The sequence below is a fragment of the Microtus pennsylvanicus genome, chromosome 5 (genome assembly GCF_037038515.1).
Source record: "Microtus pennsylvanicus isolate mMicPen1 chromosome 5, mMicPen1.hap1, whole genome shotgun sequence".
Lineage (NCBI taxonomy): Eukaryota > Metazoa > Chordata > Mammalia > Rodentia > Cricetidae > Microtus > Microtus pennsylvanicus.
Genome location: NC_134583.1, coordinates 103,295,227 through 103,318,138, shown reverse-complemented (window position 1 = coordinate 103,318,138; position 22,912 = coordinate 103,295,227). Strand labels below are relative to the sequence as shown.

General features: G+C 40.6%; 1 protein-coding gene across 29 annotated transcripts in view; it reads right to left on the bottom strand.

Moving 5' to 3' along the window:
- The window catches only part of Trpm3 (transient receptor potential cation channel subfamily M member 3), a 787,998-nt gene that overhangs the window by 127,018 nt on the left and 638,068 nt on the right, over window positions 1-22,912 (bottom strand). For all 29 annotated transcript variants that reach the window (XM_075973702.1, XM_075973688.1, XM_075973693.1 and 26 more), the window contains one exon: window positions 6,639-6,711. In XM_075973702.1, coding sequence (XP_075829817.1) covers window positions 6,639-6,711 — 73 coding nt within the window. The remainder of the gene's footprint in view (window positions 1-6,638; window positions 6,712-22,912) is intronic.

Sequence of the window (22,912 nt, the reverse complement as noted above, 5' to 3'; positions counted from 1 at the left end):
CACAGGATCCCCCAGAAAGAACGTCGCCCCCATGACAGCTGGAAGTAATTCTAGAGGACGACGTCCCCTCTCCCAGTAAAGTTTGCCCTTGGGTTTAGGGACATCATTTAGGGGTTGATTATAATTAGTATACGATTGAGGGTTGGGGGAGGAATTTTATAAGCTCAGGGATCATTTTGAAAAAAAAAAAAAAGAGGGATGATGGGATAATAGATTTGTAATTGTGAGTTACTGTTTTTAGACAAATATATTGGTATAGATTCTTGTATATTGATACAAAGTTAAATTATATTGACTATTGTATGCATGCATGTTTCTACCTTGTTTAAAACATTTTTATGTATTGACATATATTGTATTGTATATATTTACCATATTGCTGTGTACATTTCTACCTCTGATTAAGATACTTATATAATGTTTGTGTATTGATATATATTTACCTACTGCAATGTATATTTGTACATTGTTTATATTTGGAGGTCATTGTCCTCATTTGTTTCACAGTTGTTTATTGTCTTAATCTTTAAGTTAGATAGATATTGAGAATTATATAGACTAATAGTCATCTAAGTTTGTCATTTATAATTAGACTAATCAGGTTCTTTAGATATATAGAGATTATACTCAGTATAGATAGATAGTCTTCAACTTCTTCAAAGAGCTGTAGAAAATGGCCTTTAATCTAACTCAGAGTTTTGTGGTAGTGAGACACAATTGCTCCTGGCAACACCACTCTATTCCCGAGAGAATGTTGAGCACCAAAGACACTCCACCTGGAGCCTTTCCTTTTGGCAGAACTGGCCTTGGGGCAAAGAAATGCCCATACCTCAACCACTGACAAAGATACAGAGCATGCATCAATGGATAAAACAGGGCTGTCTTATCCTGCCAAGACAGGGTAAGATAGTTTTGAAAAGTTGCTTGCCTTTGAAAATGGTGTGTCAGTTATGTTAGGCCTTAGCCAAAGTTGGTTGCTTCAACACTGCTAATGTGACTTTGGGTGATTGCCTAGGTAGCTAGTTGTCTCTGTGATTTGTTGCATGTTTTGGAAGTTGTTTTACTGAACTTCCTAATTAACCAGGTAACATTATTTCCCTTCTCAGATCTTCGATGGGGTTGAAGACTATATAGATGTAGTTACTTTTCTCTCATGACTTGGCCAAGTTATTTATTATACAAGACCTAAGCTAGTTAGAATAGGATATTTGTACTTATTGTATATAATTTCATAGTAGGTTTAGAACTCTCTTATTTAAACAAAAGGGGGAGGTGTTACGGGAGGTCCTCCCACTCCTCCAGCCTATCGCCGCTGAGATACCAGCCCCTTGGGGCGTGGTCTCTCTCCCTTTAAAAAAGCGGCCACTTCCCTCTCCTCTCGCTCTTCACTTCCTGCTCCGCCGGTGACTTGACTTCCTTCCTGGTTACGCAGAGGGCTGACAGTGATCTGTAAGTTTTTTCCCCTTTAAATAAATACCACCCTATTAATCATAATTCCAAACCGGTGTGGCATTGTTTGTGACTTACGCCTTCAATCTGTATACTAGATGTTTTCTGTATTTCACCTTAAATGAACACTTTACCATTTACGCAGCTTTTTATATTTAGTATGTCATAGTTTTGATGGGTTTTGAACATGGAGGGTGTCTCAATAGCCTAGGAATTTTTAAAGCCTGCTTTCGAATGGAAACGACTATGTGGTAAATGTGAATCATGAAGGAAGGCAGGGAGTCAGCCTCAGACAGCACCCAGAGCATCCTCCTCAGGTGTCCTTAGCGCCAGCCCACACAAGAAAGGAGCCACGAGGCCAGCAAACACGTATTACCAACCTCCTATGTGGTGGGAATTGGGTACCCCTGTACACGGCATATGTGAACAGATACAGCCCTTTTGTCGAGTTTGCCATCATCATCTTCATCTTCAGCCAGACCACCGTGTTTTAGAGAGATCTCTCCTGGTACTACACTAAGGGCTTTAGTGTCATTATCAGTTAAGATGCTTACCACGACAGCAAAAGAATTGCCCAGTATTATCTCAGACTCATAGAGGAGGAAACTGATGTTCAGTGAAGTCAAACAATTTTCTAGTCAAGAAAAAGCGGTGTTTGAATGTGGCCATAAGTCTTGCTGCTCGAAGGTGTTACACCCTTTGACTATGGCTTCCCTGTAGTGTCATATAGAGGGGATGGTAGTGGGGATAGAAGTGGGAGGAGTAAGTAAGACCTATATAGGATCGTCCCCCCCCCACCCAAAGTAATAAACTTTGGTTTTTTGGGGAAAAGATGGTAAGCACATCATTTTCTTCAAAAATATTAGAAATGACCAAGTAGAGACTATTTAAACTGAAGGCTGTAGTAATGATAATAGTAACTAAGTAATCAGTGGCACAGTTAGGTATATCAGCTATGAGCTTTGTGAAGATGTTTAATCCTTGAACCCTGCCTGGCTAGTATTCATTTGACCTTGTTCATGGTTGTGTCTGATAAATGAAACATTGTATTTTGGAGCACACCATGCATTGGCACTGAACGAAGAATGCAATCATAGTGCGTTTATTCTAGGATGTGGACTTTCGATATTTGCATTTGATGAAGTTTGATACATTTTGACCCTCAGTACTTTTTTTTAAAACAATGTGTGGAGATTTGCAGTCTCTCAAACTCTTTTCAGACTTCCTTTCTTTTCCCCTTTCTGTCTACAGAACCTCTCAGACTTGGGGGTTGGCAAGATGGCTCAGCAGGGAGAGGCGCTTGCTGCCAAGCCTGCTGACCTGAACTCAAGCTCTGGGACCTACATGGTGGGAGAGATCTGGCTTCTGACCTTCCTATGTGTCCCCCACCCTCCCCAGATAAAGGTAATAACTCTGGCTGTGGATAAACTGCCCTATGTCCCATTTCACAGGTCCAGAATTTCTGTGACAGTGACTGATTCAAGAGATGGACACTTACAGAATTAAGCAAGTCCTCATTCTTCTTGCAACCTCTCCGCTGTGGTTACCAGGAATGATGGATCTTTCTGACTGGCATTTTCTGAGCTGCTTGGGTGTTAGCCTGATGAGGTTTCTTTGGTGACCCAGGTACAGGCTAACAGCTTCTGGCTAGAGGGCTACTTTGATGACGTCAGTTGAGTCCTAGCTCTCATTTTGTCTGAACTGTGCCTGTCCTTAGAGTGTCTGGCCAGGTGAATCTACAAATCCATCTATCCATTTCTGCTTTAGCTGATTTAAATTGTATTTCTGGTACTTAGATAATTTCTAATTGTATAGATAGTTCACTGATTACAGTTAAATAAAGCAAGTTTCAGTTTATACTTAAGATACTTTTTATATTATGTAAATACATGCTGATTCTTTGCTCTTTTATTAAAACAGCTTATTTGGCACCTGAAGCGTTGCGACACAGCTGGATCTGCTGCATATATGTTTTCTCCACGTGTGAGTGGTGGGGAGGGAAGAGTGGGTGAGGGGAGGGCACACAGCCCTTGGCAGGGACCCTCACTTTCCATGTAAAGGGCAATGTGATGTCACTTCTTGTCAAAAGTACCCACATTACTATCTGAAGCTACCCTGGATTTCCTGGCTCTCTGGAGCATCATTCCTTTGTACCCTTTCTTTCTTTACTGCATTCATTTAAAAATGCTCCATAGGAAAGACATCTGTCTAAGGTGTGGGGAAATTCACCTTTATCATTTACTTTATTGCTTACCATTACAATGCTTAAAAGCACGCATCAGAAGACTGAAAATTTACTAATATAAATTCAAATATGAGAAAATTAAACAGCTCAAAAACAAGGGAAGCAAAGACTTATTTTCCCCATGGCCACCTGGTTTCCCATCTGCCTTGCCTTTTCCCCCAGTGGCCTTATGAAGCAACGGTTTGCTTCCTGGCTCTCCTCCAGTCTAACTACTGGTTTTCTCAGAAATGTCTTAGAATAAAAATTGGACTCTACAAATAACCCCTGTGCATTACATAATTGAAAATTAAATGTAATTGTGAAAGTTAAGTATTAAGCCTGTTACTTGTCTTGGCTAAACACACAGGAGGAATATAATAAACTTAAGAATCTAAAATGGATGTAATTACGTATATATGCTTGATAATCAAAGAAGTCATCCAAAACTGTGCCCGATTCCCTTTCCAAATCAAGTAGGTCAGTGTCGGGGGTCATTCAGTAGTCCTTGCAAAATAGAGTTGACACACTATAATCATTTAATGACACAAATTCCCTTAGCATAACGGCTGCATAAACAGTGTTCATTATAGTGATTAGAAACATTAATTTCTTAGAGCAATCAAAATTTTCTTTCATCTCATTTTTTTTAAGCTGTAGGTTTATGACCCATGAAATCAATTTAGTAGGTACAATCAGCATCTGGGAAAGTAGATTAAAAGAGAAAATATTCAATTTCATTGCATATTGTCCATGTAAGTTTATCTGAGATACATTTCAAATTTTAAAGAGCAATATGTATAACTCTTTGACTATGATACAAACTGTATTTCATTTTGTAAAGTAGCACACTAAAAAGCTAGAAAACAAGTAAGTATTCTACAATATGCCAAATACATTGTAGGGCTGACCTGAATATGACGCCTAATTTCTAGTTTCACAGATTGTTGAAGACAAGTGTTTTCATTGAACAGTCACAGTCACTGTGTTTTCTTTCTGAGACTTAGATTCCCCTTCCCATTTGCTATGAAATTTGTTCATGGCATTTGTTGATGTCAATGGAGTGGGGGATATCTTGGCTGTATGTACGAGCTCTCAGTTTTGGACTGAACCATTGACTAGCCAGCTCCTTGTGAGCACACTCACACCGACTCTGTACCTCAGGTTCCTTATGTATAAGTGAGGCTCATGATGAACCGGTAGGCTATTTGTAGAATCAATGAAGGAATGCAATAAATGTTCTTCACAGTGTTGGGCACACAGTGAGTCTTCAACAAATATTGCTTATTGATGTTATTACTTTCTTCATTATCTTTATATGAGAATAGAAAACATCAGACTTTTCTTGCAAAGAAGTTTCACCTTTGCTTCCGATAGAGACAGCATAAAGCCCAGAGTGTATCTTGTGGCTCAACCTACTCATGCCTGCCTCAGGCCCTTAATTCTCTTTCCCAGCATTTATATTTGTAGTTTAAATGAAACATCTTACAGAAATGTCTAACCTAGGATACACCACACACACTAGGAGGGAATGAGAATTTCCTGATATGTGATCAGGAGTCTAGTGAATGCATATAGACACTCAAGGAATGAGCAGGGAAGCCTGGTAGTCATGTTTGTCTAAGGGTCTCATGAGGTCCAGGAGGAAGTCAGATATGTTGGTCCTAAGTTCAGGCGTAATCATGAGTTTGAGCGTGAAGGAGGTTACTTCACCGTGTGTAGCTTTTCTTACTCCGCTGGCAAAGGGAGATTCAATTAGTTCCTGCATCACATAGCTGTTGCTGTGATTAATGTTTACTGTAGCTGTAAGGAGCTTGGCACAGCTACTGCCACATAATAAGTTTTCAAGAAAATAGTGGTAGTGAAAGAAGAGTAATATTCTAGAAACAGCGCATGAAGTAACTGTCCTTTTAACTCTGAAATATAGAATGCCGATTCTATCACTGGATCACCGAATAATCCATTCACCTCCTCATCCAATAAAAACTGAAGGCGGCATGAATTGGGGATTAAGTTCCATGATGCGAAGGTGAATAGGACAGCTTTTCTGCTCTCATTGAGTTTATAGTCTATGGAGGTCATGGGCACGCAACGACGAGCAGGTGATAAGGGCCGCTGCAGATGCGTTAATAGCACTAAGTAAGAACACAGATGTCTGTGACTGACAACCACACTTAGAAACATTTATAGTTTGTCTTCCATATACTTCCGGCCTGAATTTTAGATCTGAACAGGCCTAACTTTCTTCTGTTTATACTAATTTATTAAAAGTTTTGCCAAGTGTAGCTTGCTCACTAAGGTATACTAAAGCGGAGGCTTCATCTATAGAACCTGGAGGAAATTGGCCTGTACTTGGCTACGGCTCCAAGGGTAAGGGCAGGGAGTGAGATATCTTTGAAGGACTGAGTCTAGAGAGTAGGGCAAATATCCACCCTATAAATTAAAATCCAACAATTCAAGCATGCTTGCGCTTACTATGTTCAACAGGGAAGTTAAAGTTCTGTCTAATGCTCAGTTATAACAAGGAGTATTGTCTATGTTTTCATTTCTCTATCTTCTGAATGATACTTGATTTTTAATTTTAATATATACATCTATGCCCATTTCCATTTAGATAGCTTTGAAAATAAAGTAATAATAATTATTAAATAACTGTAGATAACTTAGCATTTTACATATTCTGTTAACATTTTTCATTTAAGTTTTTATGATTAAATTTTTATTTAAATTTAAATGGATATGAGTAACATTCTATTCAAAACTTACAAAATCAAGTCACACGCAACATATGTCAGCATTAAAAGGCTTCAATAGTGGTAGCACTGTCTTACACAATGGGTCGATGGGCTGTCAGTAATTAGATGTGACATAAATCATTTGAGGTTAAGTCCATTAGTAGGAGGCTTAAGGTGTCTATGTTAATCCATTTAAATTACTTTTTGTGTTATGTGGATAGAGGAACTCTTACCTTTGAGTAATGCTGTCAGGATAGCTAAATCAATGTCCTGGTGGCCTTCTGATCCCATTCGAAATACTGTGATCTGCAATTTGAGACAAGGAGATGGTTAACAACACATTTGTCCTCCAGAGAGAAATCAAATCAATGAAACCACTTCTGAGCAGTGACAGTTTTACTATCCCTGAAGTAGGTTCTTAACTTTAGGGCAAGCATACATAATGAGGATCAGAGGAATGGGCTCTCCCATTCACTAAGAGGGAGGTGTGTCAATAGTCTCCAAGTGGGGACCATCTTACATTACTGTATGGATAATGGTTATCAAGCAGGGCTTTCAGGATTTGCAATATATGTAAGTTGTAACACAGACCATGAGTGAGGAACTGTGTTTAAGGATAGCTGGCCACTATGTTCTATAGAAAATGGCCCACTGCATGTGCACACATGTGCACTGTAACCACCTCTACACTTATTCCTTAACAATAGTCATCTGTGTTGGTTGGTTTTTGTCAACTTGACACAGCCTAGACGTCTCCTGGAAAAAGGATTCTTTACTGAGAAAGTGCCTCTGTAGGATTGTCCTATAGACTAGTTTGTAGGAAATTTTCTTGATTAACAATTGATGTGGAAGGGCACAGTACACTCCTGGGCAGATAGTCCTGGGTATACAATGAAGTAGGCTTCTGGAGCTGGAGAGATGGGTCAACAGTTAAAAACTCTGGCTGCTTTTCCAGAGGGTCCCGTTTCAACTCCCAGGACCCACATGGCAGTACCGTCTGTAACTCCAGTTCTGGGATCTGACAACATCTCTGGCCTCTGCAGGTACCAAGCACGCACATGGTGCACAGAAATACCCATATGTGCAAAATAAAACACCCATATATGTAAAACAAAATAATAGAAATGAAGAAGAAACTAGGTCGAGGAGCAAGCCAGGAGGAGCAAGTCAGAATTCCTCTGTGATCTTTGCTTCAGTTCCTGCCTTTGTATACCTGTTTGAATTCCTGCCCTCACTTTCCTCAGTGATGGAGCATGATCTGGGGGTTTTAACCTGAAATAAACTCTTTCCTTACCAAGTTGCTTTTGGCCATGGTATTTTTATCATAGCAATGAAAACCTCAACTAAGACAACATTCAAGGGTTTTGACACTGGGATGCATGTCACTGTTTAGCCCTCTCAATGAGTGCATATCCTTTAGAATAATCTAGCAGTATATCCAGATGGTAGGAATGGACAGAAGGCAGTAAAATAACATCTTTTCCGTGGTAATATAGGAGAGAAACACGGTCTCTGGGGAAGAATAACAGGAAGGAGAGGGAGGAAGCATCAGCGAGGAATTAATTCTTTCCTGAGACTTGACTGTTGACAGGAGAAAGAGGGAGCTGGGAGACTCATTCCAGAGAAGATGTTTTTACTAACAATTGTTACTGCAACCACAAACTAGCAATTGGGGATAATCTCTACTTTTATGGCACTGAAGAATTCCCCTCATAATCTTAAACTTTGCTGACATTAAAAGAAAGCCCCAAGAAATGTTATTTGTATGCGTCCTCTATGTTCACCAAAGGCCCAGGTGTATGTTTTGGATGGGAATCTTTTATGGGCGTACAGGAAACACTGGCATCCACAGTGATGGGCAGCACCGGATTTGTTTCTACTGTGTGCCCTGAGAAGCTTTCATTTTCCCTTGTAGAATGCTGACTACACAGAGCAAGTTTCCCAGCTTAAAAGGCAAAGACAAGCAGCAGCTAAGTATTGGTTTCTAGCCGGGATGAGCTAAAGAATGGTTTTGGAGCAAATATTTGCATGAAAAACTTAGAGAAGGATTTTTGTAACAGAGCAAGGCTTAATCTATTTTCAGGAATCTTCTTGCCAACTCCATGAAGAGTTAGTAAAGATCATAATGGGAAAGTATAAACTTGGCTGAAGGGCAGGGAAGGTTGCTGATGAAGCATGCCCTTAGCTAACCAATCAGAAAGCACAATTCAAAAATAAGCCGTTGTTTACTAAGTGAGTTTACAGTCAGTTGAAATTTTAGTAAAACCCCAAGAGTGTTTCTGTGCCTTTGACAGACTGATTCTAGGACTCAAATAGTCACAACCACACACAATTGTCATAGAATTAGTTACCAAATCAAAGAATTGAAAAGCATATGTTGTTGGCATTGGAAACAATGAGTAAATTATGAAATAGAATACAACCCAGGGATATGCCTACACGTATGTGAGCATTTGAAACCAGACAAAGGGTCAGCGGGGAGAAGATGCTTGTTTTCTCCCTTCTCTTCTCTTTTCTTTCCTTTCCTTCCCATCCCCTTTCTCACCCTCCTCTGTTTCCATTAATAGAAGGGTCATGCTATGTCGCTGATCTCAAAGTTACAATCTACGGCCTCAGCTCCCCTGATACCTAGGATTGTGGATATGAATCACCACCCTGAGCAATAAGTGATGTGAGGACAATTGTACCTTTCCACTTAAAAATCTGAATTTCTTTCTACCTCCCAAATCACACAAATAAAATTCCAAATGGATTCAATATGTAAAAATGTATAAAATTGTTATAAAATACAGGAGAATATAATTTGTAAAGATTTTTTTATCATGTAATGGAATTCTTAGATTCATTCCCAAATACCAACTAAAAGTACAGATCATATAATTAATGTATTATTTTTTTGTGTTACATGTTCTTTTAAAACAGTTTTTAAAATATGACACATTTAAAAATTTTATTTTTGAGATTGTATTTTAATTATAAGATTTCACCTGATGTGGGATTCCCCTATGTATGCCATGAATACAATTGGTGAATAAAGAAACTGTCTTGGGCCTGCACAGGGAATAGAGGTAGGCAGAGAAAACTGAACTGAATGCTGGGAGGAAGCAGGCAGAGTCAGGGAGAAGCCATGGACCTGCCACCAGAGACAGACATGCTGAAACCTTGCCAGTAAGCAATGAGCCTTGTGGTAAAATATAAAATAATGGAGATGGGTTAATTCTAGATGTAAGAGCTTGTGGTTGGCCAATCAGTGATTTAAATAATATAGATTCTGTGTGATTATTTCAGGAGTCTGGGTGGCCAGGAAATGAACAAGCAGAGGGCAGCTGGGAACACACTAGCAGCCCCCACACAACATTCTCCCTTCTATTTCTTTCCTCCAAACCCTCCCAGATACCCTTCCTTGTTCTCCAAAACTCCTGGCTCATTTTTCACTAATTGTTATTGCATTTTGTAAATGTATATACATATACACTCATAAATACTGTCTCATGGCAGTATCAGAAACTACACCCATAATATATCTCCAACATGACTGCCCAATCATGTGCTAAAGATAGTTATTTTAGAGCTACTCATTCTAACTATTATACGCTTGTAACTTTCTTCGACTTTCATGCCTGGAGTCTACTAAAATATGATATGTCCTCTTTATGGAGCTTGGCACTTCAGTTAGACTTTATTTTTATCTGAATGTGCTATATAACAACCGTTCATGTGTCCCATCCATGGTTTTATTGATTGTCTTATCTAAATCCTTATGTTGAAACTTAAGGCCAGGGTGATGGTTATAGGATGTAGGGCAATTAAGGGGGTGCTATGTCTTGATTAATGAGGGCTATAAATTAGTATCATTATAAGAGAGCCCATAGAGAACAGCCTCATTCCTTTTGCTATGTGAAGACACAGCCAGAGGAGCCACTTAGGAGCCAGAAAGAGCCCTTTACATCTGTGACCCCTTGATTCTGGCCTTTATGCACTCAGAGCTCTAGGGAGTAAATCTACATTATGTATTAGAATCTTGGGCTATAGCATTCTGTTTCAGCAGTCTGGGTGTACCATAACAGCCCTCTTCCCAGTTAGAAAAATCCCTGTTTGCGGGGAACATTTTCTTTGTGTCAGGAAAAGTGATATTTATTTTCAAATATATGATCTTCAACTCCTCATTTTATGTAATAAAATAAATGTGTGCATCTACATAAAGGTGAACATATAAAATATACAATCAACAAATCATTGATATGACTGTTTAGATTAGAGGGGGAACTTATTAAGACTTTGTTATTATGCCTACAACTCCTAAATAGTTATTCAAAGCTGATCATAGAGTCATTTAATAAGTCAGAAGATAGCCTTGCACAAAGCAAATGATGAAAGCCCATTTCAGTGCTGATGGAGTGCAGCTGACTGTGGATTTGACACTAGGAATGTGTGTCACACAGCCTCACGTGGACAGGGACAGACACCTGGCATATGAACTCTTTAGCATTCAGATCCTCCATGTGACTTTGGGTATATCGTGCACATTCTGGGAGAGAGGAAACATTCTGAAGAGCGTTTAGTGAATAAGGAGACAATGAATTTCCATGAAGAGAAGGCTATGCTAGTCACCCAAATGTTCTGAATGTTCATGGTAAGTTATCATTGCACCCTTTTGTACACAGCAGTCTCCTTTGTTCATAAGGTGGGATGATAATGTTTGCCTATTTCCTCTTAGATAGGAAATAAACTGTATAGGATCTCCTAGCAAATAGTCCATGTTTTGTCACTGCCTTGGAGAGAATAGATGGATCCATAGATTGTCACATTACCGTTTGCCCCAGACATCTTCTGCTTGTTTAGTCAGAGACAAAGTAGCTTGGCTAAGGTCACACAAAAGTTAGAACTCTGAAGTTGAGTAGCACCTGTCCTTACCCCCATCCCATCTAGACAGTAGTACGTGAAGGAGGGAAGAACATGGTATTACCACCAGCTGAGCTGCATCTTCTGTTCCAGCTCATATGTGGAGGTCAGAGTCTGGGATGGCTACGATGCAGAGGATTTGAACGGAACGGCCTTCTGTTTTGGTCTGAGTTTGAGATGTTCTTCTATAGGCTCATGTGTTGAAAGCTTGGTTCTCTGGCATTATTCTGTGGTGTTTTAGGAACATCGGTGGATGGGGCCTAGTTGGAGGAAGTAGGTCACTTGGGAGTGCATCTTGGGTGCTGTCCTGTTCTATGGTCGCTCTCTTTGCTCCCTGGCTGGCATGAGGTGATCAGATTCTACCACAACACCGCCATGGTGTTCTCTCTTTTTGGCTCATAATAGTAGAGCCAGCCACCCATGGACTGAAACAATGAAATAAAGTAATTCTCTCATTTAATTCCCCCTCAGGTATTTATCACAGAGATAAAAGACTAACACACCTTCATAGGCATTTGAAATTAAAGATAAGAAAAAAGACCAAACAAAACCCATCTATGTAGTGTATTTGAGTTGTGGTCACAGCTGGATAGGGGTGGTAGGGGCTTCCAGGTGGAGGTGTGTGCTGACTTAGGTTTTCATAGGGCATCTCCTTCTGCATAGCCATGGGGATATTGTACCTAGCATTATTGATGACCTCATAGATGCCAGGTGGGAGATGAGAAGCAGCTGTATCTTGTTCTGAACTCAAGAAGAGATGCTGGAGAGGTAACCTGAGGTTAGAAGTGGTAATTTGACTAATTGTTTAAGTTAACTCTTTTCTTTAGGGCTGGATGGCCTGAAAGATATGCAAAAAGCATTTAACTTATGGCAAGATGAAGGAATTCAGGGTTGTATTTGAGCCCATTATTTAAAAGATCAAGACAATTGCAATATGAAATGGGCTTCTTTGCACACCTGGCCTGTTCAACTCTCCAATGCCTAAACCTCACTGCACAATTAGAGATCACATTTCAGATGGAAATCCTCCTGACACACATGTTAAATTTACTCTAAAATATAAGATTATCGGGCTTTCATAGCAACAGATGTGGATGGGGGGCAATGAGTGGGGAGTTCCTAAGGGATTTATAGGGGTGCTTGTAGAGGTGCCTGGCATTGTTATCAGGGAGCTTGAGATGGTGTTGGCATGCAAGGGCTTTGTGGGATTTTTATTTTTGAAAATTGAAGTGTGGGCATGGTTGCCTTCTTGTCCATGTGCCATCCTGGAATGCTGCTGTTGAAAAACAGAAGGACCTGGGCTGACGCTGTGAGCAAAGGAGCCTTCAGAAGAACCAAAGGAGCTCCAAGGAGAGCTGGGGACGCCAAAGACAAGTTTTATATTATAAGCTCCCCTGACTGACCTGAGATGTTATACTGCTATCACTAGTCTAAAACTGCTAAACTTTGAAATGAAAATGTTGCGAAAATTAGCTGCATAGAGCCGCCTTCTACCACTTCCAGGGTTGACAGCTTTCTAGGCTGTTCTATCCTTTCCTTTCCTCGTGGCAGTTTGTTCTGAAGAGCAGGGCTTTCAGCTGCAGAGGTGGGCGTAATGGATTTGTCATTGGCCTGATGTTCACTATCTATGTGTGCTGTAGTGTATTTAGCCGCTATGACAAGGAGGCTTCCCTCGTCTGTCATTGTAAACATTGCTGCAGTGAGTACCCATGTGCACATGGGGAGGGTATGCATCTGTAGGAGAAAGCTTGGCCCTGCTGCTCTGAAGAAGAGCTCCTTCACCTGCTTCTCTCTGCTGTCTATGGTGCCTTCACTCTTTCCTTCGCAGATTCTGATTCTCAGGATGTCTGAAAAGAACATTTAAGTTTACAATATGCACTTTTTGTCCTATAGTTTGAAACTCTAGTTTCTGCTTCCGCCTCCCAAATATTGGGATTAAAAGCTTGCGCCACCATGCCCAGCCTAGTTTCTTATTTTCAATTAGGAAATTATGGGAAAAATTTTTGTTCCTTCCCATAGTATCCTTTTCTCTCTACTACATTTTAAGCATAGAAGAAAAAAATATTTTGAGAATTCATTTTGTCTCTTTTTGTCATTTGAGGGGCAGAAAAGGAGATATCCATGAGTCTCATTTGATCAAATATCATAAACACAGTATAATAAAAATGTAAACTAAATAGAATGATAACCTAATTGTTTTATAGATAGTTTAGTAAAGGCTGATTTTTTTTTAAATTGAGATTTTCAATGTGAATGTTAGCTCTAACTCTAACACTTCTCTGACATGGCTTGTATATTAGCAAAGTTACATTATGGGATACAGGAAGATTAACTCAGTTTTCCAGATACAAAAGAATAAACGTTCCCAGCACTCGGGAGGCAGAGGCAGGCGGATCTCTGTGAGTTCGAGACCAGCCTGGTCTACAGAGCTAGTTCCAGGACAGGCTCCAAAGCCACAGAGAAACCCTGTCTCGAAAATCCAAAAGAGAAAGAGAGAGAGAGAGAGAGAGAGAGAGAGAGAGAGAGAGAGAGAGAAAATAAACGTGAAAACCATTTCATTAAAAAAAATTTTCCCCAAATTCAGCTTCCTTCTTGACAAAGTGCCCGAGCTTAGATAAAATTATGGCTTTCATAAGGAAGGGAAGTGGAATTTAAAATTCACAGCCTTCCCTTATTTTCTACCCCTTCCACCTGACTGCCAACCAGCTTCACTGTCTTTATTTTTATTTTGTGTCCCCTTATAAAAGTCAGAAATTTGGTCACCGTGCTTGTCACTCCCAAGTTGTGTATGGTTCTGATGTACTGAGCTGCTTTCTTGAGCCTCTCTGCCCAGTCTGCTGAGTGTGGAGGGTGCAGTACCAAAGTGGGCAGATAAGATCCATGCTCTCCCACGTTGCCATCCTGAGAAGGGGAAATGAGGGAGCAGGTGTGGTATGCGCTCCCATGTTGTGTAATGTTCTGTACAGCATTGCTTCTGCCTCCTCTCGACCCCTTTCTCTCTGTGCCTGCTCTCACAGCCTTGTTCAGCCTGTAACAGCTTCAGTTTTGTGGTGATTCTGGTTCTGTTGTGAGTGGCAGCTTGTTTGTTCTGGGCTGCTCAGCCCCAAAATAACCATACAGAAACCATATTATTGCAGTACTGTTTGGCCAATAGCTTAAGCATAATTCTGGCTAACTCTTATATCTTAATTTAACCCATTTCCATTAATCTGTGTATCACCACAAGGCTGTGGCTTACCGGATAAAGTTCTGGTGTCTGTCTCTGGTGGGGCTACATGCTTCTCTCTAATCTCTGCCTTCGTTTTCCCAGCATTCAATTTAGTTTCCCCTGCCTAACTAAGTTCTGCCTTGTTATAGGCCAAAGCAGTTTCTTTATTCACTAACCAATAAAAGCAACACATAGACAGAAGGACCTCCACACCACGGTCCTCTCTCTCATATTCTTTCCCATTAGGCTAGTCATGCAAACATCTGTATTAACTTTTTTAGTGGCCTCCGTCCCTATATAAGGCAGAGAAATTCCTAGCAGGGCATTCAAAGATCGCTGGTACGTGCTCCCTGCTGTTCTTTAACTCCACCTGTTGCTGATTGCACACCTATCGTTGTGCCTCTTGCTGCCATTTCTCCCTGTCACATCCACAACCCATGTCCACATACCAGACATCCAGTCCGCTGTGTGGAGCAACGTATTCCTTTTCCGAGACCCTGATTTTTTTGGTTTCTCAGCTTTTGTCCATTCAGAAGATTCTTAGCTGAATTTCCTCCCTTTACTTGGTGAACTAACCATGGGTCTTCCTCTCCACACGAGCCATTTTAAGAAATTTACACACTTTCTTTAAGCTCCTATCATCCTCTAAGGCTTTCTGAGACTCTGCTTTCCACCTTTATGACTCCTGTAAGCACACTTTGTATAAAGGAGAGATTAGCTCGCAGAAAGGACTCCCAGTCCCAGCTCAGTAAACATGGTTCAGTGGATGAGCTACCTCCAAATGGCTGTGTTTAAAAGATTTAAAGAAAATAAAACATTTAAAAAGAAGTAGGATATACTCCCCAAGTGCCAAGAATCAATTTCAGCACAAGAGTCTGCCCGATACTGTGTTGTTGTGAGACTGAACAAGTCTTATATGAAGGAGGGTAGGGTGTAGCTTAAAAGCATTATTTACTGGGATTTCATATACATAAGAAAATTTGGGGGCTACAGAAGCATAACATACTCCAAAATATGTTTCACCAAGGTGTCAGAATCCTTGCTTCCATGTATACTAAACTACACTCCATACAGGAAAAAAAAACTCAAAGTAAAGATATACTCCAGGGAAATGCAGCAGAAACTTAAAATGACTTAGGGAGCAGCCTAATTCATTTTTTCTTGGAAATAAATGAGTCTTTTCTCACCATGAAAACAACGAAATAGAATAGAGGGCATGCCCTGAATTAATCATGGACATTCCATTTTAAAACTCAGTAAGTCTTCGGTCAGACAGGAAGAAGGTATGGAAGAATATACTGGGGAAATTAAACCGACTCACTTTCAAAGTACCCATTTATCAGCTTAATTTGTGACATATTTCTGTCACAGTGGGTATCGAATCTGTGAACGCAGGCATGGCTATTGAGTAGAGCTTTTGAAAATGAAAATAACTGTGATATTACACTGAAAACCAGGCATAAGCTGCAAGGACATTCTGGCTCAATCGATCAGAAATAGAAAGGAACGTTCCACACTCGCGCCCTGCTGCTCGCTGTTTGGGAGATGACGTCTGAGCTTGACAAATGGTTTGGAGCATGTCTGAGAAGTTTACAGAAATGCTAGAACTACACATAGATGATCAACAAAGGAAATTCTTGCAATTCCAAAAAGTCCACCTATAATAGCATTAACCCGTAGACTCAAGGACACTAAAAGGCCGCAGGACAATTTCCGCAGAAGAAAAATATCGACCTGGAAATGGTGGCTCACGCCAGAATCCCAGTATCAGGAAGTTGAGGTGTGAAGGTTGCCATGAGTTCTAGGCCAACCTGAGCTACAGAATAAAACACTGTCTCAAAACTAAACAGCAGATACATTTCTGGTGTGTCCCCTGTTTGGATTATCACTAAATTCTGTAGAGGCTTCAGAAGAAAGGAAGGATTAGATCCAAGAATTCAGTCATCACAATGCTGTGCTTTTTATTTTATTTTTAATTTTTTTTTTTACAGTGCTGGGGATCAAACTGAGGGCCTTGCACTTGCTGGAAGAGTGGTTTACTACTGAGCGACATCCCCAGTCCCAGGGCCTTTTAAAGTCCACAGGCTTACCATAGCATTCCCCTAGAATCACTAGTATTTAAAATAACTTGAAACAATTGAATAAAAATGCAAAATACATGCACATTAAGATATGGAATGATAAAAGTCTATTGACAGGGAAAACAGGAATCTCAGTTGGCAATCAAAGGCTTCTAAGCACACAATGACTTTAGGTTTCTTTCTGGCCTTATCAGAAGGGACTTGATGTATGTGGGGGGGAGAGAATGATGAACCTTCAGGAACAGAATGCTGGGAACCTGAAACTTCTTCCTTATTTCCCAGCTGTTTTGATGAACTTTTGGATGCAATTGTTAAAACTGTCACTTTGTCAATGTTATTGACTCTAGCAAGGGTCATGCATATTAATATGTAAGAAGGAAGGAAACAAGAGGAAATTCATGTATAATTTCAGATGAGAAAGCAAAACAGCATTGGAGACAGAAATGCAAATTTAAAATATTAATATCAGATTCAATTACTTGTCCCAAGTTCCAGATGACCCATAAACATTCTTTAGTATCCATGGGGACTGACCCCAGTACCTCCCATGGGCATCACACTCAGAGGATGCACAGGGCCCCTTGATTTAACAGAATTTTGATATCTAGACTATGAATAACCTCCCATACAGGCTATGTCAACTCTAAATGAATACCTACTGCATTGTAAATGCTTGTGAATAGCCATTTGGTTGTATTATTATTCAGTGACCTATGAGGAGAAATGTGTGTACATGTTCATCACAAATACAGTTCCTTTTAAATATTTTTGGTCGGCATCTGGTTGAGCCTGTGGTTGTGGGACCTAGGGATACTGGCCTAACTCTTTATGGAATATTTTTGAATGAGCCTCACATTTTGCACTGAGCTAGTTGAATAAAAAGTGCTGCAGAGACAGAAATTGGATGACATTAATACAATTCCAGCATGTCCTATAAAGCTTTTGTGTATAAATTTGCATATTATATAAGTTTTTTTTAACTTTGAAAAAGGATGTGTTGTTACACCATGAGCTTGTTAATTTATTTTCATCATTTGACCTTTGATTCATAATTTGACTTAGGTTGATTTTGGTGGAGGATTGTCTTATAGAATGAGTTCTGTCTACACCATTGCTCAGCTCTGTGTTACCCCGAGGGACCCTAAAGACAACAACTCAGCAGTTAATGAACAGAGCTGCAGAAAGACGGGTACACTTTGTACTCTAATCTTAGATTCCCTTTTTACCTTTTAAACCCTGCCATAATTTCAAAATACTAGAAGTTTCCCCACCAAGAAATGTAGTTAAGAGGCCAGAGATGTAGTTTTCATCCTATAAAGGCAATACGTTTGCACACCTGGGCGCTTCCTTTTCTCCCCTCCTCTCCCTTTTCCTTCTCTGCCCTTTCATTCCCTCCCCGTTATCATTTCTTTCTCTTCCACCAGTTCCCTTCCCTCTCTTTCTTTCCCCTTTCTCCTCACGGAAGAGAAACAGGAGCATATTTTGAAATATTATTTTGCATGCCGTGTTCTCAGTTAACATAATATTTGTGAACTGTTGAGAACTCTTCAAGAATATACTTTTGATATTTGCAGGGTATTTTTTATACTTTTAATATTTGCAGGGCATTTTATCTGATAGGTATATTATAGTTCTCTTAATCGGTGTCCTGTAGTTAATCAATTACATTGCTTCTAACTGTTTGCTGTGAATAGAGATAGGATGAAGGTTTGGATCGCGGATCTTGTTCTGTGCTTAGCACATAGTCCTTACAATAAGTCTTAGACATGTGGAGCTTTTGCCACAACCTTTGTCATAGCTACAGAGGAGTCTTAGCATCAGGGTGAGCTGAAGTCAGAGGAAGCTTGGGTTGTCTTTGAACTTGATTTGCTGGCTAACCCTCTAAATCAATTAACAAATGCCCAAGGTAGATCTACTGGTTCCAAAACAGTACCAGAGAACCTACACCTGTCTCTGTGGAGAAGCGAGCTGGGTCAGAGCTTGTCTTCATGATTACCAGCCACCAGGTGGAGCTTCAGTTCAAGTTTCTCTCCCGGTTTGACCTGCCTGATTTTTCCTCCAGCTCTCTGAAGACAGCTTAGGGTCTCTAGGCCATTCTGGCTTATATAACTGGGCATGTTCAAGTGAAATCATTCAGTGAACATACTGCATGGGAATTGATATGTACAGAAGGTAAGTCATATCACAGTAAGAAGAATTTAAAGTATGGGTCAGTAATTCACCCAAGGCTTCCTAAACTCGTGACTGGCGTATCATTCATCATCAAAAGAGTGCTCCCATCCTAAGATGATACAGAGGAAGGCAGAACAAAACTCCTCAGCTGCTTCTGTGATGAGGGGAACATATAGAGTGGGTGCAACCCTTCATGTACTTCGCACCTTCTAGAAGGCAGAGACAAGACGGCAGTCTGTCATCTACTGTCTCCCCCTCTCAGTTCTTTTCCTGATAACTGGTATTTCCATGTTCACTTATCATATACATGTGGTATGTGCCTCACTGGGTGCTAATGGGACAGATGTAGGACCTGCAGACACATTTCCAGAAACTTCTCTGTAAATCTCATGACAGAGAATAAAAGATAGAGGCTAAAGAAATAATTGTTATTTATATCTTGTCAGCCAATCAGATGAATGAAAATTAATGTGACTCAAGGTAGCATTTTTCCTTTTTAGGAAAAGAGTATTGCTGTGTTCACGTGCAGTTCTTTCATATATGTTTAAAAATAAGTCTAAGCATCTCCTGGGAGTAATACCCAGGACTACAGATATGCTTCCAGTCTAATACCATATGTGCTTCTCATTGAGTTATAACATTTTTTTCTGCTTTTTTTTTGGGTAGCTGTTTTTTCCTACCCTTTTCATCACCACCAGACAGAACTGCATCTTTGTCCCCTTGTTTTTCTGTCATGTTTACCATAACATCACACGTCTTTTTGGTAAAAGCACTTCCATGAGACACTGTCGCTTGGCGAGAGAAATTACAAAGGTACCATAAAGGGCTCCAGACAGAAAAGGTTCTCATTTTTCTCTTTAAGGTAGTCCAGATCCCTGGTAACAGCACGGCTGACAGTTTAAAAGTTGGGTATACCAGATATCCTTAATTTGCCTCCCTGGGAATCTACCCACCTGTTACTGGGCTAACCCCACTTTTCAGACTTGGGAAGTACAACCTTAAGACTGAGCAACTGAGGGAGCTTTGAAACTATGGAGAATAAGAATATCAATTAATATAAATTTCTTTATCTATTCCATTTCTTCTGCTGTGTCCAGCGATGACCCCAGAGACAAATGTCTCAGGCAAGGCATGGCAGGCTCTCTGAGGGCATGGTCTTTGGTTTCCATCAGGCAGGCTTTTAGTACCATGTCCAGTGAAACACTAAAGAAGAGAGCTGCTTAAATTCCCACTGGAGCCGAAAAGATTGTGGCCAGGTGAAATGCTTGAGAAGAAAAAATCTTACTTAAGCCTGAGTTCATGGTTTTCTCTCTATGGTTTGCAGGATGAGGTTATAGTTTGGCAAATGTCCAGGGCTGAAGGACTCCTGGTGTAATGTTCTTATGTCTCAGAGTCAAATAAGTTTGACTGATGGTCACTGGGGCTCTCTTTCCCCCTAGAGGCTATGCCTCTTTGTTTGCTCTCAGAATGGCAGAAAATAAACACCAGGGCATCTTAGTTCAACCTCCTAGGTGATCCACTAATTCTCCATCAAAACTGGAAGAAGCAATCTTGGTTTTTATGGGTGGTGCCAACAGAAAAATCACATTTGCTGTCTTTTGTAGTCTGTCCAGTGATTTAGGGGAAATTTGTACTGTAAGCATCCCCTTCCCCCTTATGGTGCTGTGTGATAATTCTATAATCTGGTTCTCTGTTATAAAACCCCATTGTTGATGGTCCCTTGCTGGCATATGACAATCCTTTTTCCACTTCAAAGAGTCTGTCACTCTTCAATTTATACTACTCCACCTGTGCCCAGGGACAAGGACTTCACACTGTGAAAACCAGCATGTGCACAGTCTGTCTCTGGACTGGTCTCTATTCCAATACCTAGACACATTCTGTGTTGTTTTGAAGATGACAGACCATAAACAGAGCATAGACTTTGAACAAGGTGTGTCAAAGAGGGGATGATGCTAGCTTATAGAAGCACACCCTTATGCCACCCATGGTTCCTCTCTGTCCCTCCCTATGTGAGAGAAATGGGGACAACTCTTCATCTCAGGATGATAGTGGCATTTCATTCATATTTTAATAAATAAAGCTTGTCTTAATACCAGAAAAGCAAAACAGTCACACTGGCCAGCCTTACAGACCAGGCAGCAAGGACACACACCTTTAATCCCAGTAGCCACACTAGTTTGCCAAAGAAACCAGGTGGTAGTGGTGCACGACCTTAATCCCAGCACTAGAGAGGATTATAAAACAGGAAGAGACAGCTCTAAGTCTCAGTCTCATTCTGAGGTTTCCTAGAGGCAGAATCACCATTTTTGAACTGGGTCGAGTTAAGAGCCAATGGTTGGCTGCTTTGTTTTTCTGGTCTTCAGGTTGAACCCCAATATTTGTCTCTGAGTTTTTATTAATTGAGCTTCACAGGATTACTGTACAATTTGATGTGGAGTAAATTCTTACCATCAGGCATGGGTGTGGTCATAGCAATTCCCTGCCTTTCTCTCTCTCTCTCTTCTCTGCTGGTCTGCTCCATCTAAAAACTCCACTAATGTAGAATCAAGAGCGGCGGGGCTGCGTCCCCAGCACCCAGCTGCCCGCACAGCTAGCTTTACCTGAAATAATTACACGAAAACTGTATTCTTTTAAACACCGCTTGGCCCATTTCTATCTAGCCTCTTCTAGGCTAGCTCTCGCACCTGGACTAGCCCATTTCTAATAATCTGCTGTAGTCCACGAGCTGGCTTACCAGGAATGATCTTAACCTGCAACTGCCTGGAGTGGGAAAATCATGGCAACTCTCTGACTCAGCTTCTTTCTCCCAGCCTTCCCTTCTGTTTACTCCACCCACCTAAGGGTGGGCCTATCAAATGGGCCTAGCAGTTTCTTTATTGCTTAACCAATGAAATCAACAGATTGATATATGACACTCACACATCACACTAAGCTTTTAGCTTTTTGCTCTTTGAGACAGGATTCAAGCATCACTTCTTACGTGCCCCTCTTGGTGGCTGTGACAATTTCCCTATCTCAGCGCAGAGATCCTGACAGCATTACATTGGTACTACCGATGATTGCTCACTGTGCATTTGTAGTGTCTCAAACACTGCATGCATGTCACCATCACTTCAACCAGTCTAACAAATACCCATTGCTATTTCCCGTCACCAACCCCACTTCACAGCTTGGTGAAAGGCCATGCAGTTTAAAAAGGCTGAGGTACACCAGAGACCATACTCTTAGGGCCTTGCTACAGTAAAATCCCAGACTGAATGCTTGTATTGCTTATGATTAACCTTCCAATCTACAAGCAAAGTGAGTCCAGAGTTACTGAGGCTTCAGCTCCGCTAAAGTGGAACACTGAGCATGGCAGGTATGACTGGGGATGCTGGGAGGGAACTGTACCTAGCTTCTGGATGAGAAACACTGTGAAGAAACATCCACACTGTGACCAGATGTGAATCATAAGATCCTGGTCAGTCCTGCTTGAACCCAATTGGGTCATCTGTGACTCTGTATGGGCTATCTGAAAAGTATATGTCATAAGAAATAGTATTTCTGGAATGAGAGATAGTAAGAAGCAAGGCTTTCTGGTCTTGTGGATAAATAGAAGCCCGCTGGTGATGGATGAGCGAGGCTCGTGCCCAGACTTCATAGAGTGTGTATTTGCTCCAAGATAATCCCAGATTTTGCTTGCTTGAGTTAATATGTTTGAAAGCATTTGTAAATGAAGCTATAAGATTATATCATCACATGATTTTATTGTCTTAAACAAAGACAAATAACAGAGAGCAAATAAATGAGAAAATCACAAAAACCAGTTACTGGAATCAAATCCAACCAGACTCTCCCCTGCCTCGAACTGGTTCTGTGTGCCTGGCTTTGGTCCTATGGGCAGAAACTGTCCCTTGTTTATTTACACAATGCTGAGCCTGGGGACACTGTCATTTTTCTCTTCCTTTCTTGCAGCTTTTTTTTTTTTTCAACTTGGCTTCCTCCACAGCTTTTTTTTTCTAGAGCCACTGGAGAAGAATGAGAAGCCAGCGGGCGTTGTGTGTGTGTGTGTGTGGGGGGGGTCCTTTTTCACATGATTGAATGGAAATACAAAAGGAAACAAAATGTAGCCCCAGTTGGCTTTCCCCCGAAACCAGCTTGG